This window comes from Ahaetulla prasina, chromosome 1, assembly GCF_028640845.1.
Source record: "Ahaetulla prasina isolate Xishuangbanna chromosome 1, ASM2864084v1, whole genome shotgun sequence".
In the NCBI taxonomy this organism is placed as follows: domain Eukaryota; kingdom Metazoa; phylum Chordata; class Lepidosauria; order Squamata; family Colubridae; genus Ahaetulla; species Ahaetulla prasina.
Window position 1 is genome coordinate 280,579,159 of NC_080539.1, and position 16,203 is coordinate 280,595,361.

At 38.0% G+C, this 16,203-nt stretch overlaps 1 protein-coding gene across 2 annotated transcripts in view; it reads right to left on the minus strand.

Moving 5' to 3' along the window:
* METTL15 (methyltransferase 15, mitochondrial 12S rRNA N4-cytidine) overlaps positions 1-16,203 on the minus strand; it is a 75,955-nt gene that overhangs the window by 30,915 nt on the left and 28,837 nt on the right. Inside the window, exons 1-2 of one of the 2 annotated variants that reach the window (XM_058160935.1) lie at positions 12,662-12,801; positions 858-1,677 (exon numbers count right to left, since the gene is read on the minus strand). In XM_058160935.1, coding sequence (XP_058016918.1) covers positions 858-1,185 — 328 coding nt within the window. In that variant the 5' untranslated portion in view covers positions 1,186-1,677; positions 12,662-12,801. Of the gene's footprint in view, positions 1-857; positions 1,678-12,661; positions 12,802-16,203 lie in introns of those variants that run through there. The other variant, XM_058160924.1, reaches the window with a different exon arrangement.

The following is a 16,203-nucleotide window of genomic DNA, read 5'->3' on the forward strand; positions in this document are numbered from 1 at the left end:
CACAAGAAAAATAGAAAACAAATAATGATAAGTAGTATGCCTTAGGCTGGCCAATGGCATACTATCCCTTTATACTTATTTGCTTGATTAAAATTTGAAAATTAAACTGTTTGCACTGAATAGACTTATCATTTCTGGGATTCTACACAGTGAGGTATGCTATGCAAATATGAATATTTTTTTAAGTTCCAGCTAAAAAAAATATGGGCTATTATTCTATATTAAATTATTCACTAGCACCTAAAGATGATAGCAATATTTGATATAAAATTAATTTGTAAAGACTTTTACTAATTTATATACTTTGCAGATGGAATATGGAGCCCATCAGTTGATATTTCAAAACTGAAATATTCAAAGAAAGAAATGGTTTATGGAAGCTAATTATATAAACAGTATCAAAATTTTCCTAAAAAGTTCTTCAAACATTTATAAATCAGTACATTTTATTCCCACAATGGATGTCTAAAATAATGCAGACAAATTCTGTATTTATTTATTTATTTATTTATTTCAATTTTTATACCGCCCTTCTCCCGAAGGACTCAGGGCGGTGTACAGCCTAGTAAAAATACAATGTATAAACATTAAAAAGAAATTAAAAAGAAATATTATAACATGGCCAAAAATTTTAAAACTATTGTATTATTAAGCAAGAGAAAAATCCAGCTGACACATATGAATGCTACATCTTCCTAATTTTTTTCCGAGTGGAAGGGAAAAAAATCCTGAATGAGACATGAACAAAATATTAATAAATTTTGTTGCATCAGTTCTATATAATGAGTATGTAGCCTTATCTGCCAGTGTTAGGTAAAAATTTGTCATACTGGAAGAAACAGGGCATTGGTACTTACCTGAGACGCACCTTCTCGTTGAGTGAAGACAGCAGCCAGCATGGGTTGTACTCCTCTGTTCAGATTGGTGGATTGAGTCTGAAAAAGGTTTTAGGTCCCGCCTCTGTTGCCGGGGGATCCAGCTTTTGGGGAAGACGAAGAAGCAGACTCGACACGTCGAGAGAAAAAAAGATAAGTAGGAGAAAGGTAAGTAGACAGACCAGACAAAGGAAGGTTGGGACTGGCTGCTGTCTTCACTCAACGAGAAGGTACGTCTCAGGTAAGTACCAACGCCCCTTCTCCGTATTGCTGAAGACAGCAGCCAGAATGGGACATACCAAGCCCCCATGACCCCACTATGGGTGGGTCCCTGTCTGGTCTGATGGCCCCCCTTCAATAATAACTTGCTGCAGGATCCTGCACCCAAAGGCCACCTCCGAAGAAGCAAACTTGTCCAATTTGTAATGTCTGACAAAGGACGAAGGATTAATCTATGTAGCTGCCCTGCAGATCTCCTGCAATGATGCCTGCGTTGCCCACAGCTGCCAAAGTTGCCGCACTACCGGTCGAATGAGCCGTCACACGGTCTGGCTTTGGATGAGACTGCAAGTCATAGGCCTTAGCGATTGTCTGCCATATCCACCTGCCAATGGTCGAAGACGTCACCTTGAAACCTAATGAAAGGGGAATAAAGGAGACAAACAACGACTCTGTCCTGCGAATGTCAGCAGTCCGTTTCAGATAGATATATAGCGCCCAGTGGACATCCAAAGAGTGCCAACGATGTTCAGTCGGGTACGCCGGATGCAGACAGAAATCAGGTAACACCACCTCCAGCATTCTGTGAAAAGATGTATTAAGCTTAGGCACAAAGGACGGATCTAGACACAAGACTACATGGTCCGCGTAAAACACGCAAAGATCGCTCCAGATAGAAAGAGATGCCAGTTCTGAAATTCTGCGAGCGGACGTGATCGCAACCAACAAGGCAACTTTGCAAGACAATAAGCGTAAACTAGCCTCCCGCAACGGTTCATAAGGCGGTCCCATGAGCGAATTTAAGACAATGGAAAGATCCTAGGTGGGGTACCGATGCAGTACAGGAGGGCACAGGTTAGTGGCCTCTCTCAAAAAACGCTGAATGACTGGCTCCTGTGACAAGGAAGGAAAATTCTTTGCAGACAAAACAGTAGCAAGCGCCACCACCTGCCTCCATAGAGTATTAGGGGAAAGCCCCCATTCCAAACTGTCCCACAAGAACTTCACGACGTGCGACACCGAAGCCTGAAGAGGAAGGAGTCCAATACGGCTGCTCCAAGAGCAAAAGGCCTGCCAAGTGGCAGAATAAATCCGTTGAGTGGAAGGTCTATGAGAAGCCTGAATGGTCTGGATGGTGCTCAGTGAAATGCTGTCCCATCTTAAGGCGCACCGCTCAACCACCAGGCGGTCAGTTGGATCCAATGGGGATCCGGGTGGACCACCGCCCCCTGGGAATCGATGGTCGGAGGTATCTGCCAGGGTGGAGCTACTGACAGTGACACAAGATCGGCGAACCAAGACCTCCGTGACCAATGGGGTACTAGAAGGATTACCTCCGCCTACTCGTCCACTACCTTGCGGATAACCTCTGCCAGAAGAGGAATGGGCGGAAAGGCATAGAGAAGGCCTGTCGGCCATGGGCTACAGATAGCATCGACGCCTTCTCCTCGAGGAGATGGAAACCGTGTGTAAAAGCGAGGAAGTTGAGCATTCGACTGGGTCGCAAACAGGTCCACTGTTGGAACACCAAAACGCGTTGTCAGGGCCTGGAAGAGTGCTGAATTTAGGTGCCACTCCAAGGGGTCGACGGTTTGGTGACTCAACCAGTCTGCCTCCACATTGGCAGTCCTGGAGATATACTCTGCCGCTAGCGATTGAAGATGGTGCACTGCCCAAAGACCCAATCTCATAGCCGCCCGCATCAAGGATTGGGATCTGGTGCCCCCTTGGCGATTTATGTGCGCCTTTGTGGCAATGTTGTCTGTGAGCATTAAAAAGTGCTCGCCCGAGATTGTCCCCTGAAAGCGACGGAGGGCTAGGAACACTGCACAAAGCTCCAGCCAACTGATATTGTGCCGAAGATCTTGGGCAGTCCATGTGCCCTGAACCAAGTCCGACTCGAGGTGACCTCCCCAGCCAGAGAGACTGGCATCTGTCGTTACCACCAAGCGTTGTGGAGCGTGGAAAAGAACCCCCTTGGTCAATGCCGGCGATCACCACCAGTTGAGCGACCTGAGGACGTCCTGGGGAACACGGACCTTGGCTGATGAAGACCCTCTGTCTGCCCTCTGAAATGGCAAAAGAAACCACTGAAGGTCCCTAGCGTGCAGTCGGGCCCAAGGGGTGATGGAAATAGTGGAAATCATTTTCCCTAGGAGTTGGGAGAGAAGGGATAGGGAAACCTTACGCTCCCATTGCACCTTACAGACAAGTTCCCATAAACTATCCTGATGCTCCTGGGATAGATAGACTTTTAAAATGGCCACTGCAGCAAAGGAAATGGAGCATGGAGCTCCCAATTATCCAGCGCCGGCTCTGCTGAGCAATTCTGGCCAATTTTGGCCTTCGGACAAAGAGGGACTTGCTTTTAAAAGAAAAATAACGCTGGGAGACTGCAAGGAATCGCAAGGCAGCTCCACGAACTTATCCAAATGGCTGCAGCCCATAGTCACTCAGCCACTGTCACTCCAAGTGTCAAAAGGGCCGAATACACAAACAAAATGGCTTCCCTCAAGTCTGGGAGCGCGAAACTCCACTTGCCTAACCACGTGCAGCCGAGGGAGCGCTAGTCTCCACCACTGATCCCTGACAGCAATTTCCTATCCAAGGGAATTAAGAAAAAGCTCTCAGAATTTTAAAAGATTTTTTTAAGAGCTTTGGCAGCCGCAGGACCCCAGCCCAGGCAGAGCTGAAGCTTCAGCCTGCAGGGACTTTACACTGAAACAAGCAATAAAACTCACAAGTCCAAAAGAGAAGTCCAGAAACAGTCCAAAGTCAAAAAGCTAGAATATAGAAATTGGTGAACATAACAGTCAGAATGAAGAGCAACTCTCAACGTGTCTGTCCAGTCTGACGGACTGAGTCAAAAGCTGGATCCCCAGGCAACAGCGGCGGGACCTAACAACTTTGTCAGACTCAGTCCACCAATCTGAACAGAAGAGTACAACCCATTCTGGCTGCTGTTTTCACCAATACGGAGAATATGCACATAATAGCTAAGAATACATAAAAGCCCTTTTTTCTTTAGGCTATTCCTTTTTTCCCCTCAAAAGGGTAATTCTGCATATCATTTTTCAAAATTTGATCGCTGGTACTTGAAATTGTTAAGAGGGAAGTTAAGGAGATAAACCATCTGGTGCAGAGGTTTCTACTGTTTGTAAACAATTCACCTGAAATGAACCCACGGTTATTGAAAACCTATGTAGCACCTACGTTTTATGTACTTCACATAAGTGGCTAATCTTATATTTTAATTTTATGCATACAGCCCTGTCCCCTATTACTATACAATAATAATAGGATGAGACAATAATAATTGTCTCATCCATTTGTTTTTAGCTTGACCCAAAGACTTATATTTTCAGAAAAACAATTAACACATTTAGTTAATCCTGTTCTTGACATGCCATACAATGAACCACTTTGTAACAGCTTAACCCTAACATGTAGCTTCCCATTCTTTTAAACTTATGCTTCTAGTTTAGTGCAAGCATCTTTGTAGCATTTTTAAAAAAAGAATTAGAAGCTATAATGCTGCAAATATACCAGTAAACATCCAGCTTTAAAATATAACAAAACATGTGACATTTACTGTTTATATAATTTTGTTATATTGTTTTTATTCTGCTTTAAATAGTGTTTATTTCTTTATGTAATTTATATAGCTGCCCATTTCATATAGATTCATGTTAGTCCACCAGAGTCATGTAATTGAGATGGGTAGCCATATAAAATTATTTTAAAAATGAATTAATTATTATGTGCAGGTAATCTAGAGTTTGGCATTTTAATCCACCTATTTAAACCTTCCCAAGGCGTGAGATAAAGTAGCTGTTGTTTGTGTTAAAAGTATCGTTGCAAGAAGAAAGCTGTTCCAGGTAAATCCAAGTTGCCATTTGCAACTGACTGATGGTGATTTTGTCAAGGCCAATAGTGTTCAAGTGATGCTCCATATGTTTCAGGTTGTACCCAAGATGCCTACTGCTATTAGTACCACTTTTGCTTTCTTTTGCCACAGTTGTTCTACTTCTATTTGCAAATGTTTGTATTTTGTGATTTTCTCTAATTCTTTGTCTTTTGCTGTCTCCAGGTTCTGCAACAGCCAGACTATTTATGTACACTGAGAGCATATGCACCAAGACAAATTCCTTATGTGTCCAATCCCATTTGGTCAATAAAAAAATTGTATTCTATTCTATTCTATTTAATGTTTCTTATTGATGTTTGTTAAGTCTGGGGTCTTAGGTGGCAGCTACTTGTCTGTTCGAAATCTGAAGTTCCAGAAAATTTAGTGTCTTCCATTTCTATTTCTTTGTTGATGTTATTTCTCCCACCAAGTTTTGTTTGCAGATCTTCAATACACATTGTTGTTACTTTGTTACATTTTTTTTAGTCAGTCTGTGTTATCTTCTGGCAGCAGATCTAATTGAATCAAACTCACAACAATATGTTGTTGTCACGTGATATATCACAACTTTTTCCCCCTTTGCTAAAAAGGGGGTAGGTGTGGCCAGTGTGTGATGCATCCAGCGCAAAAGCCATGAGTTTGACACCCCTGAATTAGGCAGTCTGCTGCCTCTTCAGCTTCTTTGCAGGGGCAGTATTTGGTGTGTGTTGCTATCTTATTGTTACTATTGTTATTATCTGTTCACAACAATGTGAAGTCATGTGAAGACAACAAATGCCAGTCATTTAGATGGTGTTGGACTTCATATACACAGATCCTTTCCAAGAGGCTAGAGTGCCTTAATGTATTGGTTTACTGTATGGGTAGGTCCAAGCAGTGTGGCCTTTTGCAATTGAGAGATAAACATTTTGTCAATGCGCCGATTTATTTAGTGCCAACCAAGATTTTTTGTTATGGCACACAATGTGCTGATAACCACTGGGATCACCAAAGCCAGTTTATGTCGTTACCTTTCAATTTGCAGATCTTGATATTATTAAGATTATTATACATTTATAATACACACACACACACACACACATATATGTATGTAGGTCTTTGGTTTTATATATATATATATATAATAACTATATATTATACTATATATATATTGCTCCCAGAAGCACGAAGCTGAAGCCTGAAGATGACGAATGAGACTTCGTCGAAATGTCGCCAAGACACTTCCAATTTTACGCGGGAGAAAACCCGAATAACCAAAGACCTATATTATACTATATATATATAATATATTATATAATATATATATATTATATATATTATATATTTTATATTATTTTATATTATATATATATATATATATATATATATATATATATATATATATATATATATATATATATATATATATATATATATATATATATATATATATATATATATATATATATATGTTTGTCTTTGGTTGTTTGGGTTTTCTCCCGTAAAATTGAAGTGTCTTGGCGACGTTCGACGAAGTCTCATTCGTCATCTTCAGGCTTCAGCTTGGTGCTTCTGGGAGCAATGTGTGATCGCAGCTGTTTCTTCCTTTTAACTGCTAGTGGGGGTTTGAACTGATTGGGTGGGAGCTTGGCTGTGCTCTGATTGGATGGGGTTTTTTCTGTGCTCTGATTGGCTGGGGGTGTGTCAAGAACTCATTCAAAAAAAAGAGGAACCAACTTCTTCCCTGGTCCAACACTTTAAAGTCACAGGACATGATATTGACTTTAAAAAGACCAGAACTATCGCCAAAACTGAACACTTTAACAACAGAATAATCAGAGAAGCCATTGAGATAGAAAAACGCCCACACAGCATGAACAAACGAGATGACACCTCCCGCCTACCAGCCATTTGGAAACCCGCCCTTATTGACAAACGAGTCCCTAACACGAGGAATGACACCAGACCCACACTCACAAGGTCCACACAGGATGTCACCACCGCACATCCACCCAGAAAGCAGACCCAAACCCACACTGATCATAAAGCACGACCAAGGACCAGAAGCCAGACCGCAGCTGCAACATTAGCCATTTCAAACCCCTCCAATCCACTCATGCAGCAGACTGACACCCACTATGAAGATGTAGCACGACCACAAAGCCAAACAACAGCTATGCAGGTCACCAGCTCAAATCCCCCTGCAGCACAGACTAGACTGAGCACAACCAAGCCCCCACCAACACAGGACACACCCCCAGCCAATCAGAGCACAGAAAAAACCCCATCCAATCAGAGCACAGCCAAGCTCCCACCCAATCAGTTCAAACCCCACTAGCAGTTAAAAGGAAGAAACAGCTGCGATCACACATTGCTCCCAGAAGCACGAGCTGAAGCCTGAAGATGACGAATGAGACTTCGAAATGTCGCCAAGACACTTCCAATTTTACGCGGAGAAAACCCGAATAACCACAGACCTATATTATACTATATATATATAATATATTATATAATATATATATATTATATATATTATATATTTTATATTATTTTATATATATATATATATATATATATATATATATATATATATATATATATATATATATATATATATATATATATATATATATATATATATATATATATATATATATATATATATATATATAGGTCTTTGGTTGTTTGGGTTTTCTCCGTAAAATTGAAGTGTCTTGGCGACGTTCGACGAAGTCTCATTCGTCATCTTCAGGCTTCAGCTGCTTCTGGGAGCAATGTGTGATCGCAGCTGTTTCTTCCTTTTAACTGCTAGTGGGGATTTGAACTGATTGGGTGGGAGCTTGGCTGTGCTCTGATTGGATGGGGTTTTTTCTGTGCTCTGATTGGCTGGGGGTGTGTCAAGGACTCATTCAAAAAAGAGGAACCAACTTCTTCCCTGGTCCAACACTTTAAAGTCACAGGACATGATATTGACTTTAAAAAGACCAGAACTATCGCCAAAACTGAACACTTTAACAACAGAATAATCAGAGAAGCCATTGAGATAGAAAAACGCCCACACAGCATGAACAAACGAGATGACACCTCCCGCCTACCAGCCATTTGGAAACCCGCCCTTATTGACAAACGAGTCCCTAACACGAGGAATGACACCAGACCCACACTCACAAGGTCCACACAGGATGTCACCACCGCACATCCACCCAGAAAGCAGACCCAAACCCACACTGATCATGAAGCACGACCAAGGACCAGAAGCCAGACCGCAGCTGCAACATTAGCCATTTCAAACCCCTCCAATCCACTCATGCAGCAGACTGACACCCACTATGAAGATGTAGCACGACCACAAAGCCAAACAACAGCTATGCAGGTCACCAGCTCAAATCCCCCTGCAGCACAGACTAGACTGAGCACAACCAAGCCCCCACCAACACAGGACACACCCCCAGCCAATCAGAGCACAGAAAAAACCCCATCCAATCAGAGCACAGCCAAGCTCCCACCCAATCAGTTCAAACCCCCACTAGCAGTTAAAAGGAAGAAACAGCTGCGATCACACATTGCTCCCAGAAGCACGAAGCTGAAGCCTGAAGATGACGAATGAGACTTCGTCGAAACGTCGCCAAGACACTTCCAATTTTACACGGGAGAAAACCCGAACAACCAAAGACCTATATACAAACACCCGTGAAAACCTCAGAAAACAAATATATATATATATATATTTGGTTATATATATATATTTGGTTATATATATATATTACTGTAAATAAATAAAATAAAATATTATGATTATGATTAATTAAATTTGTTATAGTTGCCTAAATCTAAAGCACTCTGGGCAGCATATAGAAGGAAAAAAATCATAAAAACACATAAAACAACTGGGACTACACATAAACACATCTGTCTTTATCTGCAAGAATGGTTTGGCATCCTGTAAGAACCCCACAGGTTTTCTTACAAAGGTCAATGCTTTGAAATTATATTCAACTGCCTGGAGTGATCAAGATCAGCAGGGATTATCAGGAATATCCTGCAGATAAAAAGCTACAGGTACAATAGTACCTGTTAGCATTCCAGTAAACTGTGCTCTGTAAGCTGTTACTTATTGATTGGGTTCACTGCATTTATACACATTGCCTTTCATCCATGAGCTAAAGATATAAAAATAAGGAGCAATTTCCAACTATTCTAACACAACTCTGAAATAAGTTAGACCAAGAAACAAATAGTTCATTCAAAAGTATCCAGTGAGCATTGAAGTTGAGTAAGAATGTCAAAGCCACAACTGCATAGTAAATGATTTTGAGTGGAGAATCACCCCCAGCACCATTTTTCAAGAGAAACCTCAAATTCCCAACATTCAAATTAGCCCCACCAGCCCAAAACCTAGTACTGATTTTAGGTAGTTTGTGATCTGGGTATGGTGGCCTTATTGTATTCACAGAGGTGCTATCTACTGAACTGCCACAATATTCCTGTAGAGTTTTGTTGGATTCACAATGTGGTCAAAGTTGGATTTTCACACTCATTAATGTTTTACTTAAATGTATAATTAACTTAGAAATTTATACCCTCTGTTTCTAAATAAGAAGCTTTCACAAAGTGTCATATATTTCAGCTAAACTGCCACAAAATTAAGCAAAATAAAACTTTATGGACAGACAAAGAAACGTGTGCGGAATGAATGAAAATGAAAAGACATTTTTTTCTTCAGTGAAATTACCAGGAAATCTTTGCAATGTGAAAATTAGAAATCTCTCATTACAATCCTAAATAGAAAACTAACTAGTTTCATCAGATTTTCACTAAACAATTTACAGCAGTTGTATACTTAAAAAGATAATATTCTTCAACTTACATAAACATCAGCTTCTGACACAATAAATGTGTGTCTCTCTCCATGTTCGCCTGTGTATTTGCATATGCGGATGGGTGTGTATTTGTGTGCATATATTACTACATCTGCCCAAACAACATACATAATAATCAAGAAAAGGCAAATGAGAAATGAAAAAGTTGTCTCTTGATGCAGCAAAGTTTAATACCCGTTTGCAAGTGTTAAAATAATAAAAATTAAAATTGGCACTGGATACCTTAGAAATAAATTTATTTTAAAAATGTACCAATGGTGATAAAACCTGCAATTAAAATTAATAAAAAATTAAAATGATGGATTTCAATTTCGAGAATTTCCAAACTGACTTTAAATCACAAAGTTGAACAGTGCCAAAGTTGAGAAATACTGTTCCAAAAGATCATTCCTGATGGAATCGGTCCTACTGTTGGATGCCTGATTTTGAAGTGGAGACAGACTGGATTGGAAATAGGAAGACAGAAAATTGTACAACTGAGAGACTGAAAACCACTTCACCCGAAGTTGAAGAAGAGAATCTGGAACTGGATTCTCTGGATTCAACTGGATCAGTTGAAAAAAAAATTAGGGACATGGAAATCCAGTGTCTTCCTGATAGGTTTGTTGTTGGGTGTGAAGAGTAGAAATAGCAGAAAGGAAGTTAGAAATAGATATATTTAATCCTTCAAAGCAAAAGGTAGGAAGAGTAGAACATCTAAGGAAACAATAATCTCCAGCTGACAAAATAGAAGGAAATATGGAGAAATACAGACCCTCCTAATTTTATTTGACTAAGGGTGAAGAGAACTTTGTTGTATCTCCAACTTTTAAGATAAAGGGAAATTAAAGAGGAAAAGTGATGTTAGAGTTGATGCCATCAAGATTAGAGGTAATACCTTTGAGATCAGACAAGGATATTATCAATACAAGCCCCCTCAACAACCAAGGCTGAGAAACTGATGGAAAATAATCTGTTATCATGTAAGGACAAGAAACAGCAATAGGGCTTAAAGTCCAGAATTGATATATGGTATTAATTTGTGTACACTTATAGATTCCAAAGGAGCTGATGATCATAATAAGTGTTTCTATCACATCTGTAAAAAAAAAATAACATAAAGGTTTGTCCTTGAATATTCTGCTGTTAGGTTCACAAGGGTACTGTATAGTTGTGTTGCTAGAGAAATGTATTGATAGGTCCAGGGTGAAACTCTGACACACTCTGATTTACATTCTTGTTTTTGTCGCCTTTCATTTTCAAGAAGTAAAACAAACGGCCTTGGCTGCATAGGAGGCTAGGTACCAAAACAAGCACTGAACAGGACAGAACGGGAACCCTGATTGATTCTAGATGGTTCCTAAATAAAAGCCACCACTATCATTATCAAACCAAAATAAGGAAAATAGAGTGTATGTGTGTGTGCATGTGTATACATCAGATTTGAATAATTTAGATTAATTTATCACTAGCCCCACCACCAATATAGCAGTTATAAAGCATTGATTCTATTTTTTTTTCTATGTTAAAGTTCTTACTACAACCTGATCTCTAAAATCCATAGAATAATCTTTTTTAAAAGATTGGAAAGAGGGAGGAACATCATCTGCTGTATAGATGGACAGCTATATAAATTTGTTTAATACACACATACATACATGCATATATACATACATACATTTTATAGTGAATTCTCAAATTTCCACTTCTGAAAGCAATCAATTTCCAATCCTGGAATCAACAAAGGTCATAGCCATGCTTTGTGGAGACGACAGAAATTTGTTTGTTAACTATGTATTTCTGTTGGCTTTATTTTACCAGTGTAACTTTTCAATTAGGCTTTATTTCACATAGGGCAAATTTTCCTATATCATTCATTTTTATTTTAAGTGTGAAAATGAATGTATTTTTATCTAACAATTTAATTTATGTAAAATTAATATATTTGTGAACTTTGAGCATCATTATACCACTAGAAAAGTAAGATAATCCATATAAATTAATATATGCATATATACACATACTGTATCAGTGTCGATATATAAATACTTATCATACATACATCATGCATCTAGTTCTTTTGACACTATTAATAGCCATAAATGTGAAGGAACTGCAGCCTCTTGTAATAAAATCATGGAGCATAGTGAAAAAATTGGACTAAACTTTAAAAAGATCAAACTAATGAAAATAGAAACAATAAACTCCAGCCTTAGAATTGACAGTACAGCTACTAAATTAGTGGATAGCTTCTGCCTTTAGGTTCATCACTGACAGTAAAGGAACAAGAAATCAAAAAAAATTATCATAGATCAACACCTGGTAGAACCGCTAAGAAGGCCCTGAAAATGTTCAGATGTTATTGAAATAATTTAAGCAGTAGTATTGTGACATTCCATGGAAATGAAAGTTGGACTAAAGAAGGATGATAGAAAATGCTCTAACACTTCAAAATTTGGTGCTGGAGAAGACTCCTGAGAACACCAGCCAAGAAAACAAACAAATATATTATCACGCATGTCATCCCAGAGTTCTCACTCAAGGTACAAACAGGGTTTATTTATCTTACTTTCAACATATTATGAAAAGAGCCAACCCTCTGGAGAAGAATCTAATTACAGGGAAAACTGCAAGGAAAGGGAAAGGGTCAACCAGCAATGAGGTGGATGAACTCAAAGTACTGATAGGTGTAACATTGCAAGATTTGAAGGATCAAGTGAGGGACAGATCATCATTAAAAAAATGTTTCTGTTGGTCACGAGGAATCAACACAATAATGGTACATAATCCCCCATCAAACAAAAAAGAAAAACTATACTCACGGATAAGATTCAGAAAGCTGTTGAGCTAATTCATAAGCTGTGGGATCTCTGTCGAGTGTGTATATTTTAATACCCTTTGCCTTTTGTAAAATTGCATTTGTGTGACCTCCTGCTCCAAAGGTCATATCAAGAATATGCTGATAAGGGAAAAAAAGTCTTGTTATTTATGAATAAAATATAAATGTTGACATCCATTTCAGTTACTTGTGTATTTATTCTATTTAACAAGCAAAAAATATTATCTTTTAGTTGCAGTCAATCTCCCTATCGATCCCTATAGGCAAAATTCATTACTCAATAAAATTTGCAATTAAACATAGCTTCATATTTTGTATTAACTTCCAAAACCACCTGAAAGACATTTTCTAAGTAATAAAAAGTGGATATATAAAGGAGTTTCAAGTAGCCCCTTAGATGACATCTTTGAAAATTTAAAATTTTACAGCCACATAAATGAACTCAAAAATTCCTATTATTGCTAACAGTTGTTTACATATTTGGTATAATTAAATGTGAGCTGGCCTGGTGAAACAATCATGTAATCAAATCATTCAGAAGGTTAAAATGTAGAAGCTCATGTTCCATGTTGTATGCTGCATTTTTAAAGCTTTAATAAATAACAGTAATAAAACAGGATGTTCTGTGATCATTTCATATATATATATGAACATTTTTTACTTTACAGGTCTTATTATTTAAAAGGTTTAATAAGTTATAATGGGCAGAAGAAATGAAAAATCTATTAATACTGTATTACAAGTGTGGTATTTAGACTACAGGATGCTGCAAGTCAGACTTCATCTCTCTTTTAACACTTAAGACTTCAAAAGTTTACTCATTGATCTGGAGCAAAAAGCTATCAGTAAAATAATGGTTCTCATATCAATCTCTACATCCAATAGATCAAAGTGACTGATGGAGGTTGAAGTCTGTCAGTAGCAATGTATGAGACTGAACCCTGATAAGATTGGGTGCTACCGAAGAATACTTCTTGGATCTATCTGTTGAGAAGACATCCAGGATCGTATTGGATTGATCTGATACTGTTAAGTACTCCATTTAAGATGGAGAATGGGTACATTAGAAACCAGATTTTTCACTGAATGTCTAGTAGAGCTACTTTCAACTCAGCTGTGAACTTTCCTGGACCATACAGTGATTCATAACTTAGCTCTCATTCTTTTACAATTACTGAAAGGACATTGAACTGTCTTATAAATACTTCTAAGACTTCCGCCTATTATATCTAAACCAGGATGACTTCATTTTTAAACACTGGCTGCCCATTAATTGGCATAGTATTCCAATCTATTAATTATCACCTACAGGTCTCTAAATTTGGAGCTTGAAATTTGGAACTTCATTAAATATGAACCTTTTGTTTTTTACTGTATGCGCAAATGTGATGATTGTGGGATTCTTACCTGATTGAGCACTATTTCAGTGACAGAATCTTTGCCTGTGACAGAATTCTCTACCTGTAGAAGTTCAGCAAACACATACTGTATAATTGTTCTTCTTAAGAAAAGATTCTTGGAAAAATTCCTGAATGTGCACTGATTTACTAGGCTTTTTACCCCCTGGCATGTTTGCTTTTGACTGCTGTGCTATTTACAATCATTTTAATTCTTTGTTGCTGTATTTTTCATTTTGTTGCAACACAATTTGCCATGTTTAGGTTAAGAGTAATATATAAATCAATAAAGTTAAATATAGGATTTGTCAAATGATGAAAATGAAGGAGGGAATTATGCAAGCAAATTATGCAAACATTTTTTTTTGCTTTTTTTTTCTAAAAAAAGTCAGTCACTAAAAATATTGAAGCAAAACAAAGATAAAATATTATTCAAAAGCAGGAAGAAACTACAGATCTGTCAGTTTGTTATTGATGCTCGTCAAGCCCTGCAAGGCTAACAAAATTAGGAAACAAGATCAATTTTTTAGAAGGATCTTTATTTTTAGTAGGGTAATGTAACCAGTATGGTAATGTATGGATTGTCAGCCGGTGAAGTAGCCTGTCATGTGACATTGCAAGTTGTCTGTTGTCAGAGGTCTTCAAACAGAAACTGAATATTTACGTGTCAATGAAGCTCTGGTGTATCTAAACTGGCAGGGTTTGGAGCTAAAAGAATTGAATGAAAATTGTCTTGACTCCATAACATTAGTTTAAATGGGGTTATTTTAATAAATGAAACAGGGGGAAAATCCATGACATGAGCTTTATTGTTAGCTGGGTTTTTTTCATCACCATTTGCCACACACTTCTCCCAATGATGGACAAGCTTTTTAAAGTCAACAAAAAAGAACACCACATTGTGTCTTTTCAATCAGATCCTGACCTTCTACCTGTTTGGTTCAAAGAGATGCCCACAAAGTTGTTCTTTCCATTTTGGGAAAATCAGACATTGCATGGCTGTACTAATATGGTGAATGGGATAAAGATGGTGATATCTAGTTTAACATCTGCTTCTTGAAAAGCTCATGAAAGGTGAGCATTGTTGCAGCAAAAAATCTTTCTTGTGCTTCCAAACTTACTTAATCATTTTCTTCAAGGTTTTGTTGCAATGTAATGCTATGAATTAATAATGGTGACGGGTTTCAAGGAAATCCAAGCAAAAAAATACCACCTATATCCCCCAAAACCCATAACTGGGAAAGCCTGGATTTTGTTTTGATTTTTTTTTCAGGTGAAAAAAAAATATGGATTGAGCCCATATTTCATTGACTGTCAACATGTTGTGAAGAAATTCGTCACCTTCATTCTTATAGTATGACAACTACTAGCAAATTTCAGCTCTTGAAGCTTTGTCAGTGTGCAAAGAACTTATCTTGCACAAGCCTTCTGATATTGAAGAACATCAATATGACCCACATGCTCCTGTGAAATAGCAAACTTGACAGCAATTTCCCTTGGAGTGATCTGCCAATAGTCTTTAATCCGTTCATCAACCTTTCTCATGTGAAACTCATCAGTTCCTGTCAGAGGTTGCCCACTCATTCTTGATCACACAAATCAGCACTTCCTAATTCACCATCTTTATATATTTTTTGGTCCAGAGATTAACATTATTATGGTAATATACTTATCATCATATGCATATACAATTTGGTAGTAAATTTTAACTGGAGGGACTTCTTCAGTAGTCAAATATTCAAACAAGATGTATTGCTTAAATCATGCCAACGTGTAGTCACTGCATTGCACTTCTATTTTTTTAAACAGTAACACAAATCCTTTTCTCACTGCAACCTACCGTCAATTTAAGTGGAAGAGCAGATGCTAAAGAACATATGAGAGGTTCTACTGCATCAGCTCTTTCTTTTGTTTGGGGACACCGGAGGCATTACTTTTCATTCAACTTTCATAAATTACCTCTGGGGGCCCTGGCAATTGAATGATTTTATAAAATTAGTTGTTGCAAACAAACATTAATTCATTAGGCCTTGTGAATGAATGTTTGTGTGCAACAACTAGTGTGTAGGAAGAGAGAATGTATGCTGTGCTTTAATGGATAATACTAGCATGATCAATAAAAGATAAC